Genomic DNA, 22,383 nt, shown 5'->3' with positions numbered 1-22,383 from the left:
CAAGGGAGACATCCACAAATAATTTTTAACTTCATACTTGTCGGTTTTGTAATCAGTGGATCTGCAGAAGCTGTACAATGATTTAAAAATGCTTTTTAAATCATAAATTAGGTTAGTACAATCTGATTAAGTTACTATAATTGTACATCATACAAGACCCTTTTTGCACCACTTTCTCCCTAGTACTTTTATCAAGCAACTATGAAGGCAGTCACAACCTCCACATGAATGCTTGAAAAAGCAAATCTGACCAGCACCTCTGAACAGAATGAAGTAAATGTGAACAGGCACATAAGAAGAGATATATATATATATATATATATATATATATATATATATATATATATATATATATATATATATATATATATATATATATATATATATATATATATATATATATATATATATACACACACACACATACATACACATACATACAACATAGTGGAGCAGCACACTGTGTGCCGAAATATATGCAAACACTGAATACATGAATTGCAAACCTCATTACACATATAGACTACGCTTGTAAATTGGCAAAGACAAGGCGTACCTCTTATTGATGTAATCCTAGTCTTTTTTGTATCAATGTTTTTATATTACTTAAGCAAAGTGTGAAAATCCATCTGCTAATGATACTATAGGTTTATGCTGCACTTTTTTTGTAAACTTGGCCTCCAACCCACCCTTATCAAATTTAAAAAAAAAAATTAGTCATACTTGTTTGTGCAGATGAACTAACAATGATGTGCAGCATTTGTATGGAGCACTGACCTTGGAAACTATTCTATAGCTGAGCATACGTTCTTGTGTTCCACTATAAAGCAGCTCTAGAGCACAACAGTGGGAGTTACCTCCACAGCTGCTGCGTTAGTCATGGTACGTCATGAATCACCACAGTCTTATGGAATTAAAAAAAAAGACTGAATTGACAAGAAATAAAGTAACTTCTTATATACAACAAAGGATGCTTTCCATTTTGCTTGTTTAAATTGCTACAAGACCACACTTACCGTAATTTGTCTCACAGAAAAATAGGTTCTTCATAAATTACTATTTTCAGACCAGTGACTCAATATAGTATTGCATAGCAAAGAAGTAGAAAATGTGCTCTACGCACTTACCTGCATGCAACAAGTGTCTGAAATGTCTGCTGTGATGTGAACGATGGCCCCATGTCTCATAGAATGAGCTCTCCGATGTGCACTAAACTTTCGAAATTCCCTCCTTTCAAACTCTCCCAAAGCCGTACAGAACATTTCCTGAAATACACAAGGGTGGGGGAAAGGTCATTTTCACAGATTTACTGGTTAGCTTTACATTCAGATGCTACTGTAACCACAAAAAAATATTTTTCATATTTTTACAAAATTAAATCAAATCTTAGCTGGTCATCTATAGCTAGCTTTGGTGAGAAAAGAGCCATTAGTTCTGATGGTAAGATATTCTATTCCAGCGTGGTCATGGACTAAAACAACCTTGAGAAATAGTTGCAACCTGTTGGTGTTAGCCCATTTAGCTCTTACCAAAGCTACCATAGGCCAAAATAAAAAGTATACATTATTTATTGTATGATCATGCAACAACGTATCTATAAGATAAATACAAATATACTAAGGGTATTTGTCCACGGGCCGGTTTATATCGCACTGCCAAAAGTACCTATACCTGGTTTAAAACAACTGTGCTTGATTGGCCAGCAAATTGTCTGACCTTAACCCAATAGAGAATCTATGGTGTATTGTCAAGAGGAAGATGAGAGACACCAGACCAAACAATGCAGACGAACTGAAGGCTGCTATCAAAGCAACCTGGGCTTCCATAACACCTCAGAAGAGAAACAGACTGATCACCTCCATGCCGCGCCACATAGATGCAAAAGAAGTCCTGACCAAACATTGAGTGCATTTACTGAACATATTATACATTTCAGTAGGCCAACAGTTCGGATTTAAAAATACTTTTTTCAAGCTGGTGTTATAAAGTATTGTAATTTACTGAGAAAAGGACTTTTGGGTTGTCATTGGCTGTAAGCCACAATCATCAACATTAACAGAAATAAACACTTGAAATACATCACTCCTTAATGACTAATATACAAAAATAACTTTTCTGTATTGAAGAACTGAAAAAAATTAACTTTTTGATGATATTCTAGTTTTGTGAGATACACCTGTACTTGCCAACAGTGTCTTCTGTGTGCACGAAAAATATGTTTGAGTGCCTGCATATCTCGGGGCTGTTCGATAGCCGCAACATGTGTTGTGGCTGTCGAACAGCCCCAAGACAAGCAGGAGTGAAGACTCAAACGTTTTTCGAGCACGCCAAAGACACTCTGCATAGCACACAAGCATACTCTGATAACACCTTATCCGAGCACGTTCTCTCATCACTTAGGCTATGTGCACACGTCCGGAATTGCGGCAATTCGGCAACTGTGCCACGGGTAAAACGCATGCGGAATTGGCATGCGTTTTTCCGCTAAACACTAGCGTTTTACAAGCGTAATTAGCTTGCAGAATGCTAGTGTTTTCCAAAACACTTTTTGGAAAACTGATTGACAGGTTGGTCACACTTGTCAAAGTGTTTGACAAGTGTGACCAACTTTTTACTATTGATGCTGCCTATGCAACATCAATAGTAAAAAGATGTAATGTTAAAAATAATTAAAAAAAAAAAAATCGTGATATTCTCACCTTCCGGCATGCCCAACAGCCTTCCCGCTCCTCGCGATGCTCCCGGCAGCTTTCATTCCGAGTAATGCCTCGCAGCAATGACCCTGGATGACTTAGCATCACGCAAGACCTGTCATCACAGGTTATTGCCACAAAGCATCCCTGGGAATGGGAGCCAGGGACGCCGGTAGGTGAGAATATCACTTTTTTATTTTAATTCTTTTTTTTTTTTTTTAACCATTATATGGTTCCCAAGGTCTGGAGGAGAGTCTCCTCTCCTCCACCCTGGGTACCAACCACACATGATCCGCTTACTTCCCGCATGGTGGGCATAGCCCCATGCGGGAAGTAAGTGGATCAATGCATTCCCATGTGTGCAGAATCGCCGCGATTCCGCACTTTACTGAACATGCTGCGTTTTTTTCTGGAATGCGATTCTGCCGCGGAAAAAAACGCAACATGTGCACAAAAAATGCAGAATGCATTCTAAAAATAGGATGCTTAATGTATGCTTTTTTTCGCGGTTTTATGGCGAAAAAAACATGCGAAAATTCCTAAACGTGTGCACATAGCCTTACTCTAATATGCCCCCTCCATTTCCTTTGACTAACTATGCCATCCTAAGGGTACCGTCACACAGTGCCATTTTGATCGCTACGACGGTACGATTCGTGACGTTCCAGCGATATCCATACGATATCGCTGTGTCTGACACGCAGCAGCGATCAGGGATCCTGCTGAGAATCGTACGTCGTAGCAGATCGTTTGGAACATTCTTTCGTCGCTGGATCTCCCGCTGTCATCGCTGGATCAGTGTGTGTGACACCGATCTAGCGATGCGTTCGCTTGTAACCAGGGTAAACATCGGGTTACTAAGCGCAGGGCCGCGCTTAGTAACCCGATGTTTATCCTGGTTACCAGCGTAAATGTAAAAAAAAAAACAAAACACTACATACTTACATTCCGGTGTCCGTCAGGTCCCTTGCCGTCTGCTTCCCGCACTGTGACTGCCGGCCGTAAAGTGAAAGCAGAGCACAGCGGTGACATCACCGCTGTGCTGTGCTTTCACTTTACGGCCGGCAGTCAGTGAGTGCGGGAAGCAGACGGCAAGGGACAGACACCGGAATGTAAGTATGTACTGTTTGTTTTTTTTATGCTGGTAACCAGGGTAAACATCGGGTTACTAAGCGCGGTCCTGCGCTTAGTAACCCGATGTTTACCCTGGTTACCCGGGGACCTCGGCATCGTTGGTCGCTGGAGAGCTGACTGTGTGACAGCTCTCCAGCGACCACACTACGACTTACCAACGATCACGGCCAGGTCGTATCGCTGGTCGTGATCGTTGGTAAATCGTATAGTGTGACGGTACCCTAACTCTGCTTCCATGTTTGTTTTTTGTTTGTTTGTTTTTTTAAAGAGCATTTGACTGCTTGAAGTATTTATCCATTTTGGCAGAAGCCGTATTATCTGTTTTTGAACTCTGTTCTTCCTGGTATAGGTTCATTTGACGTTTTTCTACAGTGCTTCGGTCCCTCGGGCATGGCTGATGTGTTACAGCTGCCACCCCTATTCAGTGACGAGTCAGTCATCTTCGATCAAAGCGTATGTAGTTTTAGCTTCTCTTCACTCAGCCCCAAATCAGTCACACAGCAGCAACTTAAGGTACCTTCACACATAACGATATTGTTAACGATATCGTTGCTATTTGTGACGTAGCAACGATATCGTTAATGAAATCGTTATGTGTGACAGCGACCAACGATCAGGCCCCTGCTGGGAGATCGTTGGTCGCTGAATAAAGTCCAGAACTTTATTTCGTCGCTGGACTCCCTGCAGACATCGCTGGATCGGCGTGTGTGACACCGATCCAGCGATGTCTTCACTGGTAACCAGGGTAAACATCGGGTAACTAAGCGCAGGGCCGCGCTTAGTAACCCGATGTTTACCCTGGTTACCATGCTAAAAGTAAAAAAAAACAAACACTAGATACTTACCTAACGCTGTCTGTCCTCCAGCGCTGTGCTCTGCACTCCTCCTGTACTGGCTGTGAGCTGGAAAGCAGAGCGGTGACGTCACCGCTGTGCTTTCCGGCTCCCAGCCAGTACAGGAGGAGAGCAGAGAAGCAGAGCGCAGCGCTGGAGGACAGACGGCTGTAGGTAAGTATCTAGTGTTTGTTTTTTTTACTTTTAGCATGGTAACCAGGGTAAACATCGGGTTACTAAGCGCGGCCCTGCGCTTAGTTACCCGATGTTTACCCTGGTTACCGGCATCGTTGGTCGCTGGAGAGCGGTCTGTGTGACAGCTCTCCAGCGACCAAACAGCGACGCTGCAGCGATCCGGATCGTTGTCGGTATCGCTGCAGCGTCGCTTAATGTGAAGGGGCCTTTAAGGCTTTCAACCCACCATTCTCAAACAGTGTATATGTGAATGTCGACTTGGTTCAGAAGAAATCTCAAATTATATAAAAGCACATTTTGCTATTCCTGTATTTCTACAAATGTCCAAGATGGTTAGAATAGGGAGCTCTCAGCTACAAGATTATGCAGAAGGTCAGTTGTAGCTTTTACTTTTCTTTTATGTCCAGGCTCCAATTTCTTGCACAACACTGAGGCTTTTAATTTCAAAATCAGCCTGCTTGCAGGCAAAAAGTTCTGACACTTTCTTTTGTTTCAGGCTTGTTGTAGCAGAGATAGCCCTTGGCTTTGACAGGCAATCTTAACAGGATTATTATGGCACCATTTATTGCATGGTGCTTTACATGTGAAAAAGTGGTATACATAAGAAAAAAACAAGTACAATAATCTTGTACAAAACAAGTCACTGACAGTTATAGGCCGGAGTCACACTACAGCGAGATACAGCCGAGTCACGCAGATTAAAAACAAGTTCTGGCACCGGCACTCTGGAGCGGAGCGTGCGGCTCCATGTATTGCTATGCTGCCGCACGCTCCACTCTGTAGTGCCAGTGCCAGAGCTTGGATTTAACTTGCGAGACTCGGCCGTATCTCGGTGTGTGTGATCCCGGCCATAGGAGGAGAGGACCCTGCTCATGAGGGCTCACAGTCTACAAGTGATGGTTGAAGATAGAGTAGGTGAGGTTAGAGGTGGTCATGCACAGTATAGTGGAACAAGGGTTACTTCAAGTTGTAGGCTTGGCAGAAGAGGTAGGGTTTCAGGTTTCTTTTAAAGGTGAATTGCTACTTTTTATTAATTGCATTTTGAGGTGCGCAAAATCTATAACTTATTCCAGAAAACAATAAAACAAGCCCTCACATGACTATAGGCAGAAAAAAAATGAATAATTCTAGATGGTGGCCCGATTCGAACGCATCGGGTATTCTAGAATATGCATGTCCACGTAGTATTGCACAGCCCACATAGTATATTGCCCAGCCACGTAGTAAGTTGCCCAGCGCGCATAGTACATTGCCCAGCGCGCGTAGTACATTGCCCAGCGCGCGTAGTACATAGCAATGTGGGCATCATATCCCTGTTAAAGAAAGAATTAAAATAAAAAAGTTATATACTCACCTTCCGTGGATCCAGGAAGCGTTTACCGATGCTCCTCGTGCGCTCCAGTCTCAAGAGTGTATTGCGGTCTCGCGAGATGACATAGCGGTCTCGCGACCACTACGTCATCATCTCGCGAGATCGCAATGCATGGACCGGTCACCGGAGCGTCGCGAGGAGCGGGAAAGGCGCCAACAGCATGCCAAAAGTAAAAAAAAAAAAAAGTTTTTAAAAATATTAAAAACAAAACAAAAATCAAACATACAGATATTTGGTATCGGCACGTTCAGAATTGCCCGATCTATCAATATAAAAAAATTAGGCTGTGTACGTGATGCAGTTTTGATGCTTTTTTTGCAGCGTTTTTCCTGCACGGAAATGGTCCAAAACGGCAATGGAATCCTTATGCAAGGTAATTCAATGACAATCCTGAAGTGTTGTGCACACAGTAAATTTCATTGCGTATTTGCAGTGCGTTTTTTTTCTGCACCATGTCAATTCGTTTTGCGTTTCTGTACCCATTCAATTGAGTCACTCAAATCCGCAGCAAATACGCAGGCATAAAAATGTTTGATGAGTTTTTGTTTTGTGTTTTACCCCCTTTCAATAGTGTTTCCCATGCTGTCATCTGTGTAACAGCATGGGAAACACCGAAGCAGTAGATCTTATTGGTGGTAACGCTACCGCCGGTAAGACAGTCGGTCAAGAGCACTGCGCCCCAGCTGTGACTGTAACCTGGGGTGATGAGATTACTGCTCCCATCGGGCTACGTCTGCTGTCACTGATAACAGTGACAGCAGGTGCCGCTGAAGGGAGACGTAGTCTCATCTGCCAGCATCTGTGCTCAGTTACAAAAAAAAATATAAAAAGTAAAATTACATACATATTAAAATACAAACAAACACCATAATACTCACCTAACACCAAATCCCCAATCCCCTTGTCTCCTAGAAGTAATGCAAAATAAACCAACATATACTCACCTGTCCGCCATAGTCCGGGTAATCCGGCTGTCCCACGGGAGCGGGAGATGTGACCGCTCTACCCAGCGATACACTGCGGCAGCGATTACCTCCTGTCAGTGTATCACTGAGCTGCCGTGAGAGTTCACCGGAATTAGTCAGCTGCGGTGCTCTCACTTACAACACCGCTGCGTGAGAACTTTCCAACGCAGCAGTGATGCCATAAGGGAGATCACCAGATCTGATCAGCTGATGAACTCCGATGAACTCTCACGGCAGCTCAGTGATACACTGGGGGAGCAATTATTTCCTGTCAGTGTATCGCTGGCTGTCTTTCAGAGCAGTCACATCAATTATGTGATTACTCTCAAAGTGATCAGGATCGTCGTGGGATGTTATGGATTACCTTCTCGGTGGTCAGGTGAGGAATATTTGTGGTTTATTTTATTTTTGCTGCAGGAGACTTTGGCTTTGATGGATTAGGCTTTTGGTAAGGCTAAGTTCACATAAGCATTTGGGGGCTTTGTGGAGGGCCGCGTTCGTCCTCCATTAAGCCCCGCATACTTCTGCATGTGTCCTGCGTACCCATCTTTAACATCGGGCATGCAGGACATACGGATGTGTTTTGACGCGACCGCATGGGAACACAACAAGTTGCGTTTTGTGCAGACGGCGGGCGCGTCAAAACGATGCATCCGCATACATCTGCATGTCCTGCATAACCAATGTTAAAGATAGGTACGCAGGACGCATGCGGAAGTAGGCGGGGCTTAAAAAAGGCCATAAGCAGCCCTCCACAAAGCCCCCGTATGCAAATATGAACCTGGCCTAAGTATGGTTTAAGTAAGATTATTAAAAGGAGTGTCATTATTTAAAAAAAATGACTTTATTCTGGGTGTCTGTTTAATACAATATCACTATGAGGTTACTAATGGATAGGTGTCTTCTAGACACCTCTCCATTACTAAAATGTGGGCTTGATGTCACCTGACAATACAAAGGTAACATCAACCTCACGAATAGGAACCCCATTTGCCACCGCTACAGGGCAAGCAGGAAGAGCAAGGCTAAGCACCAGAACTGGTGTATCTTAGAGATGTGCCTTTTTGGGGGCGGCTGACAGCTAATGATTTTAGTCTGGGAGGGGCAAATATCCATGGCCCCTTCCTGGGCTATTAATATTAGCCCACAGGTGTTTGCATAGCCTTTGCTGGTTATTAATTATAGGGGTACCCCCCATCATTTTATTGGGTGGGTCCCCCATTTTAATAGCCAGTAAAGGCTAAGTATACAGCTGTGAGCTGATATTAAAGCCTGGAAAGCTCCATGGGTATTAACCCCTTCCCAACCTATAAACATCTGCACCCAGTAGTCTGCTTTCCCTCTGATGGTTGTTAAAATTATGTGGGAGCCCGAGGATAGAGATAGAGAAACCTAGTAATGAGGGTGTGGGGCTGATACCTTTCCATTAGAATCCTAGAGCTAGGAGTCAATGAGAGCTGCTGACACATTGCCCTAATCACATTATTCTGATGCCACTGCATCAACATGTCAAAAGGTGGTGTTGAACCAATAAATGACATCACAATTTTTTTTTTTTAATATCTTTATTTAGCTCAAAAAAGCATTCTTTGCTGTGCAAAAAAACACGCGTCTTTCTTGCCAAGAGAAGCAGAAATTTCTGCAACCAAATACTCAATGTGTGCACAGTATTAACCTGATCACTAAACGGCGTAATGAGAAAAAATAAAAATAGCCAAAATTACTGGGTTTTTTTTGGTCTCCGCAACATTGCATTAAAATGCAATAAACGGGCGATCAAAAGATCGCATCCACACCAATATGGCATCATTAAAAATGTCAGCTCGGGACGCAAAAAAATAAGCCCTCACCCAACCCAAGATCACGAAAAATGGAGATGCTACGGGTCTCAGAAAATGACACATTTTTTTTTTAAACAAACTTTGGATTTTTTTCACCACTTAAATAAAAAAAAAGAACCTAGACATGATTGGTGTCTATGAATCCATAATGACCTGGAGAATCATAATGGCAGGTCAGTTTTAGCATTTGGTGATCATAGTGAAAAAAATAAAAATCCAAAAAAACAGTTGTGGAATAGCACTTTTTTGCAATTGGACTTGGAATTTTTTTCCCGTTTTTGAGTACACGATATGGTAAAACCAACAGTGTTGTTCAAAAGTGCAAAATTGTCCCGCAAAACAAGCCCTCACATGGCCATATTGATGGGAAAAAAAAAGTAACGGCTCTGGGAAGAAGGGGAGAGAAAAACCGAAGCGCAAAAACGAAAAAGGGCTCTGTCTTGAAGGGGTTAAACTAAAAGGTTAAGCACTAGTGTGCTCTGATCGCTGGTGTTAGCGGCAGGTGCTGGCTGCATAAAAACAACAGACACTTGCAGTGAATGGAGCAGGCTCAGCTCCTGAGCTTATTCCATACACCTACACTAGACACATGTTGGGAAAAAGTTACGGTAAGCTGGTTGTACCACAAAACATTTCTCACCTATCTAATGGCTGATCACTTAAGGCTTTATATCAATGGCTAAAACTGGAATCCCATGTCCTTGGGCTACGGAACGGCACCACAGTGGAGTTTGAATAGAGCAGTCGCCACTCACTGCTCTTCTATGAGTATAGGGCTTCTGAGATTTTCCAAAAGTCAGTCAGACAGACAATGGTTGATAAAAATAATCTAATATAGTTTGAACAGGGTTTCTATCAAACAATTACATGAGAAATGGTTTATAATCTGTACAACAGAATCCATATACATCCTTATTACTATGTTAATAACACAAATCTGTATAAGTGCTGTTATTTGTGGCCCCTTAGTAGTTTTTACTACTAGTTTCTCCTTGCCTGCCTATCATAAAGTCAAAGCACCCACACCGTGCTGCAGGTCCTAGTACAGAGAAGTACGGTAAAAGTTATGCAGAAATGCTATTATGTTTACATTAGCTCAAACTGTTCTGAGCACTTCCTTCGACAGCGAAATCATACCTATTCTCTAGACAAAGTAAACCTAGATAAGTCAGTTTGAAAGGGGTTGGTCACCGTTAGTTTTCCTCAAACTGACCTGCACTTCTGATCATAAAATGGTTGCTGAAAGAGGGCTATGTAACCAGACTAATCAGCCTGCTCCAAAAGAAAAAAAACTGTAGCTGGAAGTCATGACTTTTGGATATGGGATGGACCCCACTCCATCCTAAAACCACCATAACTACTGTAAACCTAGGTACTAAAATAAATACACAAAACACATTATTTTGGATTAAATAATCACAGTAGGAGTCAGGTGGAGTGCTAGTACATTGGGATTCACAAGTACTGCGATATCCCCAGCTGTCTGACATACAGCACCAAGACAGACAGCCATAAAGGGGCGGCACACACTGGCTTGCCATTCAAGCAGAGCCAGTAAACTTTCAGGGCACCAATGACCCTATTATCCTCACTCCTGTGCTTAACCACTGTGCCCACCCCTGATTGATATTACCATTACAACGTCCTTGAGGCTAGCCACTGCTCACCACCATGAGGTTTTACATCCTCTATTAGTTAAAATGAGTCCATCTTAACTTGTCTGCAACTTCCACCTGACTCCTAAACCGCAAAGCCGTGACAGGTTATAAATTCCAAGTCTCATTTGACACTTTTTTTTTACAATTAAATCATTTTTGTAAACTTAAAAACTAGAAGTGCCTGCAAAAGCTTTAATGGGACTAAACTTGGCAAACCTCCGACTCACAAAGTCATCCTACAGCGCTCAGGAGAGGGGAAACCCCGTGGAGGAAACTTCTAGGGAACCATGGCTGAAGGATTGCCCTTCCCTTGGGCTTAGAAGGTTACCGCAAATAATAACTCTTTATAGCCAATATACAATTGAACCTGGTACAAGATATACAATGACAAAATCAAAAATACAATAAAGCATTTATTATACAAGCAATAATTAAAAAGTTTTAGGACTGAGATTATAAACAGGGCGGGTAATGTTTCCTCCTGTCCATCCTGTGAGAGAAAGAGGGAGAGCCAGAGTTGCCTCCCCTATATAAGCCCCACCCTCCTCACAGTAATACACCAGGCACAAACATCTAAACTCCTTCCTCTTAAGGTACCGTCACACTGAGCAACTTTAGAACGATAACCATAGCGATCCGTGACGTTGCAGCCTCCTGGATAGCGATATCGTTATGTTTGACATGCAGCAGCGATCAGGATCCTGCTGTGACATCACTGGTCGGAGCTGAAAGTGTGGAACTTTATTTCGTTGCTGGATCACCCGCTGACATCGCTGAATCGGCGTGTGTGACGCCGATCTAGCGATGTGTTCACTTGTAACCAGGGTAAACATCGGGTTACTAAGTGCAGGGCCGCGCTTAGTAACCCGATGTTTACCCTGGTTACCACTGTAAATGTAAAAAAAAAAAAAAAAACACTACATACTTACATTCCGGTGTCTGTCGCGTCCCCCGGTGTCAGCTTCCCTGCACTGTGTCAGCGCCGGCCGTAAAGCAGAGCACAGCGGTGACGTCACCGCTCTGCTTTATGGCCGGCGCTTACACAGTGCAGGGAAGCTGAGGCCGGGGGACACGACAGACACCGGAATGTAAGTATGTAGTGTTTTTTTTTTTTTACATTTACAATGGTAACCAGGGTAAACATCGGGTTACTAAGCGCGGCCCTGCCCCGTATAATGCTCCACAAATGTGGATTATGGCCCCATAAGATGCTCCATAGAGATATTTGCCCCATATAATGCTGCACATGGCCCCATAAGATGCTCCATACAGATATTTGTCCCATATAATGCTGCACATGGCCACATAAGATGCTCCATACAGATATTTGCCCCATATAATGCTGCACATGGCCACATAAGATGCTCCATACAGATATTTGCCCCATATAATGCTACACATGGCCCCATAAGATGCTCCATACAGATATTTGCCCCATATAATGCTGCACATGGCCCCATAAGATGCTCCATACAGATAATTGTCCCATATAATGCTGCACACGGCCCCATAGATATTTGCCTCATATAACGCTGCACATGGCCCCATAAGATGCTCCATACAGATAATTGCCCCATATAATGCTGCACATGGCCCCATAAGATGCTCCATACAGATAATTGCCCCATATAATGCTGCACATGGCCCCCCAAGATGCTCCATACAGATATTTGCCCCATATAATGCTGCACATGGCCCCATAAGATGCTCCATACAGATAATTGTCCCATATAATGCTGCATATGGCCCCATAAGATGCTCCATACAGATAAATGCCCCATGTAATGCTGCACATGGCCCCATAAGATGCTCCATACAGATATTTGCCCCATAAAATGCTGCACATGGCGCCATAAGATGCTCAATACAGATGTTTGTCCCATATAATGCTGCACACAGCCCCATAAGATGCTCCGTACAGATATTTGCCCCATATAATGCTGCACATGGCCCCATAAGATGCTCCATACAGATAATTGCCCCATATAATGCTGCACACGGCCCCATAGATATTTGCCCCATATAACGCTGCACATGGCCCCATAAGATGCTCCATACAGATAATTGCCCCATATAATGCTGCACATGGCCACATAAGATGCTCCATACAGATATTTGCCCCATATGCTGTTGCTGCAATAAAAAAAAAAAATAAATAAAAAAAAAATCACATACTCACCTCTCAGGCCCTGGGTACTTGCTATATTCACCTGCTCCGCGTTCCACCGCCGACCGCTGCTGTGTCTTCCCGTCCTCTGCACTGACGTCCAGGCAGAGGGCAGTACGCACTAATCGCATCACCGCGCCCTCTGACCAGAGCGCGACTGCAGAGGACGCGGAAGACGCAGAGCAGGTGAATATCGCGCACTGAGTTATACTCACCTGCTCCTGGCGCCGTTGCTGCACATCTGTTCCCCGGCGCCGGCAGCTTCTTCCTGTAGTGAGCGGACACATGGTACCCCTCATTACAGTAATGAATAAAAGAATATGCGGCTCCACCCCTATGGGAGTGGAGTCCATATTCATTACTGTAATGAGAGGTACCATGTGACCGCTCACTACAGGAAGAAGCTGCAGGCGCCGGGGAAAAGACGTGCAGGGACCGCGCCAGGAGCAGGTGAGTATTATTACACAGCTCCGCGCCCCTTCCCCTGCCGACCACTGGGTATGACTCGAGTATAAGCCGAGAGGCTTACTTTCAGCCCAAAAAAGTGGGCTGAAAATCTCGGCTTATACTCGAGTATATATGGTATATATAAAAAAATTATTCCTGTTATTATGCCACAGCGGAATTGTAGAGAGGGGCAAAGGTTCGTAACCCTCATTGGCCTGCTTGCCTTTTGGGAGGGGGGGGGGGGGAAAGAGGCACCGTTTACGACACACGGGTCTCTGCAGTCTTATATGCTGACACAGTTGATGTTTACAATTCCTCCAGAACATTTGCCCGCCTGTGAGGCCCCCCATTCATTCAGTTCTTGCTAGGCACATTCAGGTTCGACTCCAGTCACTTTATTTAGATGACACTTTGTGCATCAATAGCATTTATCTTGATGGCTCTGGTTGCGGTCTGAATCAATTGTTGCACTTCAACCTTATTTTCTGTTCAATAATTTCTACTTTTCCTATTCTGTGCACTTTATTTATTGTGCAATATAGCCTTTCTTTATGTGACTATAGTGGTTATTGTGCTCTATTGCAACTAGTGTATTGGACTTTGTGCATAGTGCTGGGGAAATCTGCTAGCGTTATTTAGGTCTTGCCTACATTTTGGTTATTAAAAGACGGAGCAGTTCAAATTAAATAAAAATTAATTAAATTTAATTAAATTAAAAATGCCGATATCTTTTGTGTACAACCATCACAGTACATGATTAGGGGTCTATAGTATAATGCACCCCACCCATAGGCAGACTATTGTATAATACACCCCCATAAAATAAATACAATACTAATCTTTCCTTGATCCTCCGTGTCTCCAAGCGCTCGCACATCTCCAGACAGCGGGTACTGAGTAGTGAGGTCATCGCGACCCCGTCAGTGTCTGTGTCATGGACGTCAGTGTCTGTGTCAGGGACATCAGACACAGAGGGGGATGATGGGAGAGGGAGGGTCACTACTAATCTCATCAATGTGGTCAACTGTATCAGCATCCAGTCAATACAGTTGAACTTGTGATGATGGCCAGGGGGCCCACTGCTGGCACCAGGCCCCCCCATATCGGCCGGGTGGCAGTGCAGGGAAATAGTCTCCCTGCCCTTCTGCAGAACGTAACTATATAGGTGTGCTGTGCATGCCAATACAGTTACAGTAGCATAGCTCCGGGTCGGTACTCTCAGAGCATGGGGCCCGGGGATACACTACTGCACCCCATCTATATTTTCAATAGATTAAACTTATGAGTTGTAAGACCAATATGAACTACTCTAGTCTTATCTTGACAGAAGTAAATCTAAAAGCTGTGGGTCAGTGGCTGATAAAATTAACCAATAGCTGCGGACCAAATTAACCAATAGCTGCGGACCACTGAATCCCCACCCAGTTTGTTGTACTATAGGGTGTGGACATGGCCCCTTTCCTGACTTCTTGTGCAGTCTACACCAGCAATTTCACTATTGAAATTAATTTAGCTAGCATTGTGCTTTGAGTGTTTGTATTTTGTCGCATATTACCGTATATACTCGAGTATAAGCCGAGATTTTCAGCCCATTTTTTGGGGCTGAAAGTCCCCCTCTCGGCTTATACTCGGGGGCTGTGTAATTATATTTTCCTACTCCCGGCGCGGTCCCTGCTTCTCCCGGCGCTGCAGATTCTTCCTGTACTGAGTGGTCACATGGCACCGCTCATTACAGAAATGAATATGCGGCTCCACCTCTCATAGGGGTGGAGCCGCATATTCATTGCTGTAAATGAGCGGTAACTGTGACCGCTCAATACAGGAAGAAGATGCAGCGCCGGGGAAGCCAGGGACCGTGCCAGGAGCAGGTAAGTATACGGGGAGCGCAGCGCGATATTTACCTGCTCCTCGCTCCGGTGCGGCTCCGTCTGCAGCGTCCTCTAGCAGTGACGCTCAGGTTAGAGGGCGCGGTGACGTAGTCAGTGCGCGCCCTCTGCTGAGCGTCAGTGCTGGAGACGGAGCCGCACGAGGAGCAGGTAAATATTGAAATTGCCGGCGTCCTGAGCGAAGAGAGGTGAGTATGTGATTTTTTTTTTTATTTCAGCATCATTCTATATGGCACAGCTTTCTATGGAGCATCCATGGGGCAATAATGAACGCTGCAGAGCATTCTATATGGGGCACAGCTTTCTATGGAGCATCTATGGGGCCATAATGAACGGTGCAGAGCATTCTATATGGGGCACAGCTTTCTATGTAGCATCTATGGGGCCATAATGAACGGTGCAGAGCATTATATATGGCACAGCTTTCTATGGAGCATCTATGGGACCATAATGAAAGGTGCAGAGCATAATATATGGCACAGCTTTCTATGGAGCATCTATGGGGCCATAATGAACGGTGCACAGCTTTCTATGGAGCATCTATGGGGCCATAATGAATGGTGCAGAGCATTATATGTGGCACAGCTTTATATGGAGCATCTATGGGGCCATAATGAACGGTGCAGAGCATTATATGTGGCACAGCTTTCTATGGAGCATCTATGGGGCCATAATGAACGGTGCAGAGCATTCTATATGTGGCACAGCTTTCTATGGAGCATCTATGGGGCCATAATGAACGGTGCAGAGCATTATATGTGGCACAGCTTTCTATGGAGCATCTATGGGGCCATAATGAACGGTGCAGAGCATTCTATATGGGGCACAGCTTTCTATGGAGCATCTATGGGGCCATAATGAACGGTGCAGAGCATTATATATGGCACAGCTTTCTATGGAGCATCTATGGGACCATAATGAAAGGTGCAGAGCATAATATATGGCACAGCTTTCTATGGAGCATCTATGGGGCCATAATGAACGGTGCACAGCTTTCTATGGAGCATCTATGGGGCCATAATGAATGGTGCAGAGCATTATATGTGGCACAGCTTTATATGGAGCATCTATGGGGCCATAATGAACGGTGCAGAGCATTATATGTGGCACAGCTTTCTATGGAGCATCTATGGGGCCATAATGAACGGTGCAGAGCATTCTATATGTGGCACAGCTTTCTATGGAGCATCTATGGGGCCATAATGAACGGTGCAGAGCATTATATGTGGCACAGCTTTCTATGGAGCATCTATGGGGCCATAATGAACGGTGCAGAGCATTCTATATGGGGCACAGCTTTCTATGGAGCATCTATGGGGCCATAATGAACGGTGCAGAGCATTATATGTGGCACAGCTTTATATGGAGCATCTATTGGGCCATAATGAACGGTGCAGAGCATTATATCTGGCACAGCTTTATATGGAGCATCTATGGGGCAATAATGAACGGTATGGAGCATCTATTTTTATTTTTGAAATTCACCGGTAGCTGCTGCATTTCCCACCTTAGGCTTATACTCGAGTCAATAAGTTTTCCCAGTTTTTTGTGGCAAAATTAGGGGGGTCGGCTTATACTCGAGTATATACGGTAATCGCTTTTAGATTCAATAACTAAAAATTATATTTTAAACCCGATTTTGGCTATACCTTATATTTACCTAATTGAGTCTACATACTATCCTAGCAACTTACCAAATCAATGCTTCCCTTTAAATATTTAAATGTACATAACAAAAAAAAGGTACATCACTTGAATATCAAATAGGACTCCCTACTGAAAGTGGCATAGGCAATTACTACTGGATGCATATTTTTAACAGGTGATTTAGAAGTTTTTTTCAAGTTTTTTTCAATGAATGTCTCAATCCAAACCCTCTTATGGAGGTTCAGAGGATTTTTTGCAAAAAAAAAGTATCAACTAAATACCCTGTTTTTTTTTTTCTCCATCTTTTGACTAGCACTTGCTTATTACTGTGATTTTTTTTTTACAACAGAGTATTTTTGACCTCACTGTGCTCTTTTGTGTCTTCGAGTTTCTTGGTGGTGTGTGAACATGCTCCTACAGACTTGTTCAATGTGCAAGTAGCCCATGTGTTTCTGGTTCTATGGACGTTCAGAGGGCACAGCAGCTGCCATGGAGGATCAATTTCGCGATTACCAGGGCTGTGCCCAATGCTGCACAACCGATCCAGGCGAGTAGGAGTCACTCACCTTTACTCTTTCCATCTGTTTTTTCAAATGTTTGTAAAGGCAGGACAGCATGGCTAGGGGATGGATTTTACATACTTGTGTAATTGGGACTAAATGAAAAACCCGAATTCAATAATGAAGGTGATGTGCCCCACCACTTTTGTCCACGTGGTGCATAACAACCAAGGCTACAAAAAAAAAAATATATATTTTACTTTTCCACTAGTCTCATAGACCCAGATGGAAGCAGCAGGTCAGATTGTGAGTGCAGCTTATTGTATACTCCTGTTCCTTTGTTGTTACACGGGTAGAAACCAGGGACCCCTGCTCCCTGTGTTCTGGTGAGTCCCAGTGATCATCTATTTATCAACAAAACAAACAGATGACATTGCTCCACTGCTTCAATGAAGAGAACAACAAGGAAGAGCCACAGTCCCAGTGGTGCCTGGCAATGTAGTAGCCCACACAAATCTACTAGTAGATTTGACTTTAACCAAAAGATACAATCTTTATACTTTTCCAAAACTAGGAATAAAAGATGGGTCCACCATGCATCTTGGTCCTGATGATAAAGATTTGTAATAAAAAAAAAAAACCTTCAGTCCACCTATGATTGAGTACTTTTATTCTCATATCATTTAACTTACATCACAGTCTTGTGGCGGCAGCAAATGAAGCAGAGTCTGGATAAATTTCAGATCTTCGGCAGCATTGTTTGATGTGTCTTTTAAAGTGGAAAGGGCCTGATGAGACAAGATAGGAAGCTAAAATCTTTCCTGTCACTGCTGACATTCTAAAGTAAACATGTTGGTACTTTTTCCAAAACACCTAACAATTTTACCATACTTGAATAGAGATGTTGCTCTTCATGTGCTTGAAAATGGCGTAGGCAATTACTACTGGATGAATATTTTTAACACTGGTGATTTAGACTTTTCAAAAAAAATTTTCCTGTGAATATCTCAAACCAAACCTTCTTATGGAGAGTTTTCTTCAACAATTAAAATTTTAAACCCTAAGGGGAGCAGTTGCTAATATTTGCAATGAAAGCATAGTGTACAACTAGCTCGCATTACGACTGCAGTAAAAGTGGGCATGGTCAGGTCACGTGAGTTACATCTCTCCCCCTTCTGGGAGTTTGCAGAAGGATAAGAGAGGATAAAGTTTAGGATCACAGTGAGGAGCCATTTTGTTGGTGACTGCAAAGTGATACGGAGACGTGGACAGTGTCAGAAAACGGGCTGGCAGCAATTACTTTTAGTTGGTGCTGCTCACCGAATCTTGTGCTATGGTTAGATACATGGACTACATCACACGCTGTGATTACATACACAGACTGTCATGAGCTGGGGATAGCTACAGGGCTCAGTGTATTATACCACATGATGGATGAAATACAGGACTAAGCAGAGTATCACATAGGATGGAATTAGATATGCGGACTGAATCATATGCTGGAATTAGATACCCATAATGTACCACGTTATGTGATTAGATACAGGGTTATGCAGAATCTATTACACTGCTGTGCTCTGAACACTGCAATCTGGCAGCGGTGATCAGCAGCTTGGTATTGTACTAGTAATTCCAGGCTGCTGAACACCACTCATTAGCTGCCAATACTTGCCACATCCTGGACCTCCGCTCCCTGCATCCCAGCACCTCCTGTCACCGCTTGTATGAACACAGGTGACAGGGGGAAAGTGCAGCTCAGTGCGGCAGTGGGGATTTAAAAAAAAAAAAAAAAAAAAAAAGTGCCGATCTCTTCCCACAGCTGTGAGCTGAAAAGCTTAGGAAAGTGTGCCCAGGTCACAGCAGCCACAATGGAGGAGAAGCAGACACCGGCCACAGTCTATGCCAAGCCAAATTAAAATGGCAGAGAAAAACAAACAAAAAAATAAAATCATAAATAAAGTTAATGCAGTGCATTTAATATGGTATTAAAAATAATTGATTATATAATAAATAAAATCACAGCATCTTAATTCTGCTTATAGTGAAGGTCCTGGGATCAAGACCCCCACCAAATATTGTGAGCCAATAATATCAAACTTCTGGAAACTACTTCATAGCAAAACTACTACAAAGCAACACATTTGCTATTACCGGTCTCACCTTAATCTCAAGATACTCTTCCAAGGAACAGCCTGAATCACAGTCAGAAGAGGAGACCGTAGATGTTGGGGATGTAATAGTCTGGTCTGGAGTTTCTGGGGCCATTACGACACAATCATCTACTGAAAGAAACATCACAAAACAGTCAAGCAAGACTATATTGACACTTCAGGACAAAATATTTAGTCGTTTGCCACCTTTTAAAGTACGGTATTTGGAAGTTACTAATCAGAATGCTGATCTAGTTGCATTAGATAATAGGAAATGTAATGCATGTGATCAGCATATTATATGAATGTATCAAAGTGGAATTCTTTTCTAATAAAAGCATCACGTCACAATGTTAAAATGCAAATTAAGACCGGTTATTAGACTTTACGCAAATTAAGAAGTATTATTGTGCATATTAATACAGATAACTAGTTGCTGAACAGGTTTTGGGTGTTATTCAGGAAGCAAAAACTTGCGATGGATATGCCCTATAAAAGATTTGAAAAGAAAGCGTATATTTATGTACACATACTTTTAAATATTGCTGTGAGAAATTTTTAGGAAGGTGAGGAAAAAAGTCCCAAATCACAGTTTTTCCCAATGAAGTTTTTTTTAGTTTCACCCCCTCAAGAAAATACACAAATTTGGTGTTACTGTGTGTCACAGCCTACACATTAAAACTTTTTAAAATAATTTTTCATGGTAGACATAAAATTAATTCTAAGACAACTACCGTAGTTGGCCTGTGCGAAATTTTCGCACATTGGTTGTCGGTTGCGCAGGCAATTTCAGGAAAATTAAGCTGGTCAAATGTAAATGTATTTAATGAGATGATGAACCTGACAGAGGTACCGTATATACTAGAGTATAAGCCGACCCGAGTATAAGCCGACCCCCCTAATTTTGCCACAAAAAAACTGGGAAAACTTAATGACTCGAGTATAAGCCTAGGGTGGGAAATGCAGCAGCTACTGGTATATGTCAAAAGTAAAAATAGATACCAATAAAAGTAAAATTAATTGAGACATCAGTAGTTTAAGTGTTTTTGAATATCCATATTGAAATCAGGAGCCCCATATAATGCTCCATAAAGTTTATGATGGGCCCCATATAATGCTCCATAAAGTTTATGATGGGCCCCATAAGATGCTCCTTATTAAAAAAATATGCCCAATATAATGTTGCACAAATGCTGATTATGGCCCCATAAGATGCTCCATAAAGATATTTGCCCCATATAGTGCTGCACAAACCTTGATTATGGCCCCATACAGACACTTGCCCTATATAGTGCTGCACAAATGTTATGGCCCCAAAGATGCTCCATACAGACACTTGCCCCGTTTGCTGTTGCTGCGATAAAAAAAATATAAATCACATACTCACCTCTCCAACGCACTTTCATTAGTCACCTGCTCCTTGTTCCGGCGCCACTCCATCTTCAGCATCTCCTGCACTGACGTTCAGCAGAGGGCACGCACTAACCACGTCACCGCGCCCTCTGACCTGAGCGTCACTGCTGAAGACAGAGCGGCGCCCGGAACGGGGAGCAGGTGAATATTGCGCAGCGCAGCGCTCCCCCTCCCCGTTATACTCACCTGCTCCTGGCGCTGTGCAGTCCCTGCTTCCCCGGCGCCGCAGCTTCATCCTGTTCTGAGCGGTCACCGTTACAGCTCATTAAAGTAATGAATATGCGGCTCCACCTCAATGGGAGGTGGAGCCGCATATTCATTACTGTAATGAGCGGTACCATGTAACCGCTCAGTACAGGAAGAAGCTGCCGGCGCAACTTTTCAGAATATTTTCCCACACTCGAGTTCATATGAGGACATCCAGCAGAGGGCGCCTCACCGCAACTGAAGGTAACTACAGGTCATTGACCTACATTCCATTAATTCGCTGGGGTTTTACTGGCATGAGCACAGCAGCATTAGCAGAGCTCCTGCTTGTAAAATTAGTTAACCCCTTCAGATGGATTTACAGCGTGGGACGAGACTGATCATGGGAAGATATGGGATATTGTTGTTTTTTTTATTTTACCTTTTTTACAGAGCGAGGGTCTTCAGGTGGATTACCAGTATAATAAACTATTCCAACAACCTGTGTATTTATTCATTAAAAGACTTTGTAATAATGTGTGTTTTTTAACCATTTCATACTATTGGATTAATAATTGATAGGTGTCATAATTGACGCCTCTCCATTATTAATCTGGCTTAATGTCACCTTACAATAGCAAGGTGACATTAACCCTTCATTGCCCCATATCCCACCTCTACACAGGAATGGGAAGAGAGTGGCCAAGTGCCAGAATAGGCGCATCTTCCAGATGTGCCTTTTCTGAGAGAGAGAGAGAGAGAGAGAGAGAGAGAGAGAGAGAGAGAGAGAGAGAGAGAGAGAGAGAGAGAGAGAGAGAGAGAGAGAGAGAGAGAGAGAGATGAAGCCGCGATTCATATCTTCCCTGCAGCAGCGTTTGCTGTAGAGAAGATATGAATAATTGTGTTTAAAATAAAGATTTATGTGCTGTAATGACGGTAATCGGTGGCACCACGTGACCGCGGATACAGTAGAAGATGCGGCCAGAACAGGAAGCAGCGACAGCCAACGAGGGAGCTGGGTGAGTATTTTCAGAACAGCGGGGGGGGCGCACAGGTGGTGGGAGGGCGGGGGGCACATAGATCTTTATTTTAAACACAATTATTCATATCTTCTCTACAGCAAACGCTGCTGCAGAGAAGATATGAATCACGGCTTCAGCACCAGTGGGGGGGGGGGGGGGACAGCGCTTAATGTAGCGCTGTCTCCTGCACGGCACACGGACAACGTCCGTGTGCGGTACGTGTTTTACACGGACCCATTGACTTTAATGGGTCCGTGTAATAAGTGCGCTCCCA

The 22,383-nt window shown here is 43.3% G+C and overlaps 1 protein-coding gene across 3 annotated transcripts in view; it reads right to left on the bottom strand.

Moving 5' to 3' along the window:
- Positions 1-22,383, bottom strand: part of PRICKLE4 (prickle planar cell polarity protein 4) — a 131,700-nt gene that overhangs the window by 25,175 nt on the left and 84,142 nt on the right. For 2 of the 3 annotated variants that reach the window (XM_069756385.1, XM_069756384.1), the window contains exons 2-4: positions 19,499-19,620; positions 18,031-18,126; positions 1,128-1,265 (exon numbers count right to left, since the gene is read on the bottom strand). In XM_069756385.1, the coding sequence (XP_069612486.1) occupies positions 1,128-1,265; positions 18,031-18,126; positions 19,499-19,620 (356 nt within the window). The remainder of the gene's footprint in view (positions 1-1,127; positions 1,266-18,030; positions 18,127-19,498; positions 19,621-22,383) is intronic. The other variant, XM_069756386.1, reaches the window with a different exon arrangement.

The sequence above is a fragment of the Ranitomeya imitator genome, chromosome 3 (genome assembly GCF_032444005.1).
Source record: "Ranitomeya imitator isolate aRanImi1 chromosome 3, aRanImi1.pri, whole genome shotgun sequence".
In the NCBI taxonomy this organism is placed as follows: Eukaryota; Metazoa; Chordata; class Amphibia; order Anura; family Dendrobatidae; genus Ranitomeya; species Ranitomeya imitator.
This window is presented reverse-complemented; position numbering and strand designations above follow the sequence as displayed.